Source organism: Camelina sativa, chromosome 7 (genome assembly GCF_000633955.1).
Source record: "Camelina sativa cultivar DH55 chromosome 7, Cs, whole genome shotgun sequence".
Taxonomy (NCBI): domain Eukaryota; kingdom Viridiplantae; phylum Streptophyta; class Magnoliopsida; order Brassicales; family Brassicaceae; genus Camelina; species Camelina sativa.
In genome coordinates this window covers 24409249-24413525 of record NC_025691.1, presented here as the reverse complement: position 1 = coordinate 24413525, position 4277 = coordinate 24409249, and the positions used below count along the sequence as shown (strand labels likewise).

At 37.9% G+C, this 4277-nt stretch overlaps 1 protein-coding gene across 4 annotated transcripts in view; it reads left to right on the top strand.

Annotated features, from left to right (window-relative positions):
- The window catches only part of LOC104704908 (vacuolar protein sorting-associated protein 35B-like), a 7397-nt gene continuing 3126 nt past the window's right edge, over positions 7–4277 (top strand). The window contains exons 1-15 of one of the 4 annotated variants that reach the window (XM_019227847.1): positions 7–132; positions 232–319; positions 502–558; positions 644–733; positions 827–949; positions 1351–1425; positions 1512–1571; positions 2096–2212; positions 2380–2619; positions 2697–2762; positions 2877–2966; positions 3369–3458; positions 3563–3652; positions 3977–4045; positions 4235–4273. In XM_019227847.1, coding sequence (XP_019083392.1) covers positions 29–132; positions 232–319; positions 502–558; positions 644–733; positions 827–949; positions 1351–1425; positions 1512–1571; positions 2096–2212; positions 2380–2619; positions 2697–2762; positions 2877–2966; positions 3369–3458; positions 3563–3652; positions 3977–4045; positions 4235–4273 — 1398 coding nt within the window. In that variant the 5' untranslated portion in view covers positions 7–28. Of the gene's footprint in view, positions 133–230; positions 320–420; positions 559–643; positions 734–826; positions 950–1350; positions 1426–1511; positions 1572–2095; positions 2213–2379; positions 2620–2696; positions 2763–2876; positions 2967–3368; positions 3459–3562; positions 3653–3976; positions 4046–4234; positions 4274–4277 lie in introns of those variants that run through there. The other 3 variants (XM_019227850.1, XM_019227848.1, XM_019227849.1) reach the window with 3 other exon arrangements.

Below are 4277 nucleotides of genomic sequence, written 5' to 3'. Positions count from 1 at the left end.
TAAGGATGTTCTTAAGGATCTTGTGGAAATGTGTCGTGGTGTTCAACATCCCATTCGTGGGCTCTTTTTGAGGAGTTATCTTGCTCAAGTGAGCAGGGATAAATTACCTGAGATTGGCTCAGACTACGAAGGGTGTGTCGTAATTATGTTTTTTTTTCTCTCTCTTCTTTTCCCAAAAGTTTTGGTTGCTTAGCATTTTTGTTTACTCTTCTCCTTTCAACCTTCCTGTAGAGATGCTAATACTGTGATGGATGCAGTGGAATTTGTGCTACAAAATTTTACTGAGATGAATAAGCTCTGGGTTCGGATACAGCATCAGGTGATTTTCCGATCTTTCAAGAGTTGATGGTTTATGGATACGCATAGCACCTCTGCACTTGCATGCCTCTGACTGAAGCATAAATGAACGATGAAGAGCAGGCTTTTGGTCATGCAGGTTGTGTGGTGCTTGTGAATCATTGATGTTGGTGAACCTGAGCTGAGGTGTTCCTTGGACTGCAGGGACCAGGTACTGTTCGAGAAAAGCAGGAGAAAGAGAGAAATGAACTTCGTGACCTTGTACTATCATTACCACTACTTGACTGAATTTCCTATTTTACTTATGTCACTGCCCACTAAATTGTATTTAATGGTTTCCTCTCAGGTTGGAAAAAATCTGCATGTTCTAGGACAGATCGAAGGTGTTGACCTTGAGATGTACAAAGAGACTGTTCTTCCTAGGGTCTTAGAGCAGGTTCAGCATCTCTTTTTTGCATCTACTACCAGTTCCTTTTTTGTAGATGAGTTTCAGTTACTGTATAATCTGCTAAATCTGAACCTTGAACAGGTCGTCAACTGTAAAGATAAGCTGGCTCAGTATTATCTGATGGAGTGCATAATTCAAGTCTTTCCTGATGAGTACCATTTGCAGACTCTTGAGGCCTTATTGGCTGCTTGTACCCAACTGATGGTGGGTAGGCTAGCAATCGAGATTTTTCTATTTCCTACTATCCAATGCAATTCTAGTTATCTAAATGCTTTGTTTGGTGCTTTCTGATTAATTCTTCTTATGCTGCCATTATCTCATGAAAGGGTCTATCTGAATTGTCTGTTTTGCCAATCACTATGTTAGTTGTTTGCTAGTATGTCGGTTATTCTTTTGTTTATTTCTTGGTGACTAGGGCTTTGGCTTACCACTTTACCAGTTAGATGTTTTTGAAGGAGGCCCCTGATCTCTTACACTTTGACAGAGACTCTAAGCAGGGAATCCTCAACAAAGAGCATTTTTGTTTTGAATCCACTCTCTGCACTTTTCTCACTTGAATTCTTTGACATTTCCTTCCTCTCTGACCTTAAGAAATCATTTCTCAGCCAACTGTTGACACCAAGATAGTGTTAACCCAACTAATGGACCGGTTGTCAAACTATGCTGCCTCAAGTCCTGATGTAAGTGCCTGTCGAGCTATCATTCGTTCCTTTTTATTTTTGTTTAATGTTAGATATATGTCTTCTTATTCCAAAATTCTGGGCAGGTGTTACACGAATTTTTGCAAGTGGAAGCTTTTGCTAAATTGAGCAATGCAATTGGAAAGGTGGGCTCCATTAAAGATAAATCTCTTATGAATGTAAATTTCTTTTGGCTATCGGATACTTGAATCATAACGGCTCTTAGAATAGTACCATGTAGGTCCTCAGTACAATGAAATGTAGTCAGCTTGATTTTAGTTTGTCATGCTATTTTCCGATTTTCGCTCATCTTCTCTTTATCAAATCTTTTGTTAAGCATTGTCAAATCTGTTACTTCCTTGACATAGGATGGAAAATAGGCCACTTTAGTCTGAAAATTGCTGTCCTCTAGTTGTTAGATTTGAGAGTTCAGTATTTCGAAGAGGAGCGCATGTAAACTTATGCAGAACTTAAAATATAAAAAAACCTTTTAAAATCAAGCTAGAAAATTGCTGGATGATGCATCCAATTGCCTCAATTCATATTGTAAATTCTGTAGGTCAGTATACTTAATGCTTTGGGTCTTTGCTTTTTCCAGCCTCACTGCATATGATGCTTTGTTTTTCTTGAAATATATCCATATGACGTATGGACTTGGTGTGGGCTGCAGGTGATAGATACACAGCTTGAGATGCCTATTGTTGGAGCTATGACTCTGTTTGTCTCTCTTCTGACTTTTACTCTCCGGGTTCATCCTGATCGGCTTGACTATGTGGATCAAGTATTGGTATGGTATCCTTTCGTGGCCATATGTTCCTAATTTTTAGTTTTTTTTTTTAAGAACCAGATTGGTTTCATTGTGAATGGTGTAAATGCATTATTTAAAGTTTTATGATTACTTGAACCCGGTGTAGCACCAGTGTTAAACTAACTCTTGATCCGGAATCTTTGTAGGGTGCATGTGTAGTTAAGCTTTCCAGTGTGCCCAAGCTGGAGGACTCCCGTGCAATGAAACAAGTTGTTGCACTTCTGAGTGCTCCTTTAGAAAAATACAGTGACATAGTTACAGCTCTTACATTGTCAAATTATCCGCGTGTCATGGATCATCTTGATGATGGAACGAACAAAGTAATGGCAATGCTTATTATTCAAAGTATAATGAAAAATGATACATGTATATCAACTGCTGATAAGGTATATACTTCTTGCTCTCTTCATTTAAAGATGTAAATATTTCTACTGTGATAATATGCTAATTCTGTGTTCTCTAGGTTGAGGTGCTGTTTGAATTGATTAAAGGACTTATAAAAGATTTGGATGGAACCAACGTGGAGGAGGTGCTGTCACTAATCCCTTCTTCTTTTTTTTTTTCCATGTGGTTTGCAATAAGCAACTCCTATCAGCTCTAATTTAACACCTCGGTTCTGATGGATTTTCTGTGTTTTTTTTAGCTTGACGAGGAGGATTTCCAAGAGGAACAAAATTCAGTAGCCCGTCTCATACATATGCTTGATAATGAAGAACCAGAGGAGATGCTTAAGGTTAGACATCATAAATTTACTAATCTTTCGGGTTCAATAGTTATATGCATTTTGCTCCTGGACCTGTTGTCTGCCCATGATTTTGTTTGATATGTATGGAATTGTTAAAGCTACTTGTTCGGTTAACCTCAACATGGTTTTTACTTAATTGTTCCTTGGAAGTGTACATCTTTTTCTGTTGCTGCACTCACCCAGAACATCCTACTGTCCCCATGCTCCACTACTCTGAAGCGGCCCTGCATTTCTATATTGACCTGTAAACTGGTTTCAGGCCCATTGGCGTTCGTTTTGCAGAAGTCAATAGATAAAACAAGGGCTATGAGGCCATGGTTTCTTTTTAGATTGTTAACCCTAACTTATGAGCAAACGAATATCTTAGCCAGGTATTTAACTGCTATGCAGATCATATATGTTGTGAGAAAGCATCTTATGACAGGAGGACCTCAACGCTTGCCTTTTACCGTTCCCCCGCTTGTTTTTTCTGCAGTTAGGGTATAGCTCTTATGTTCCCTATAATATGCTTATAGTTGTGGATATATATTCTGCTTTAAGACAAGTGGTTGACTTGAAGAGTTGCTTAAATGTTTCTGTCACAGCTGGTCAGGCAGCTAGAAGCCCAGGGTGGAAATATAGCAGGAGAAGATGTTCCAGCAACCCTAAGAAAGATTTTTCAAATTCTCAACCAGGTTTGTGAGCTTTCGTTTTTTCTTTTCATAATAGAGAAACATGTGTTATTACTTCATGAGTTAGATGGTATTTTTGTGAATCGTTTATCTGAATTGACACTTTGATAAATTCATATTATCTCTTTCATAAACCATTTCTAAAGTGTTGAACTTGAAGCACTCTACTGTGTATTGACATATTAAATAGTTCAAGTATCAATCAAAACTGATGCATTTTTTCAATATCAGGTTATTTGTGATAGTTTTACTTTCTCTATGAGCTGTTTATGACACATTTAATCTTCAATATCTTGTGTAATCCATTTAACATGTGCTTTATTTCAGACAATCGAAGCTCTTTCCTCAATTCCATGTCCTGAACTGGCTCTAAGGCTCTACCTCCAATGCGCTGAGGTAAGATATAGGGTAACCAAGAAAATCTGGAAAACCTTTGAACAAATGTAGTTACGATTTCATAGCCATTTTTATAATATGTAGGGGATCCAGTAATTTGTTGTTCATATGATCATAGTTCACCTGTAGGCAAGGTGTAATCTGACATAGCATTCTCAATATTTTGTCTCATTTTGGATTAATGATCAGGCTGCAAGTGATTGTGATCTTGAGCCTGTTGCTTATGAGTTTT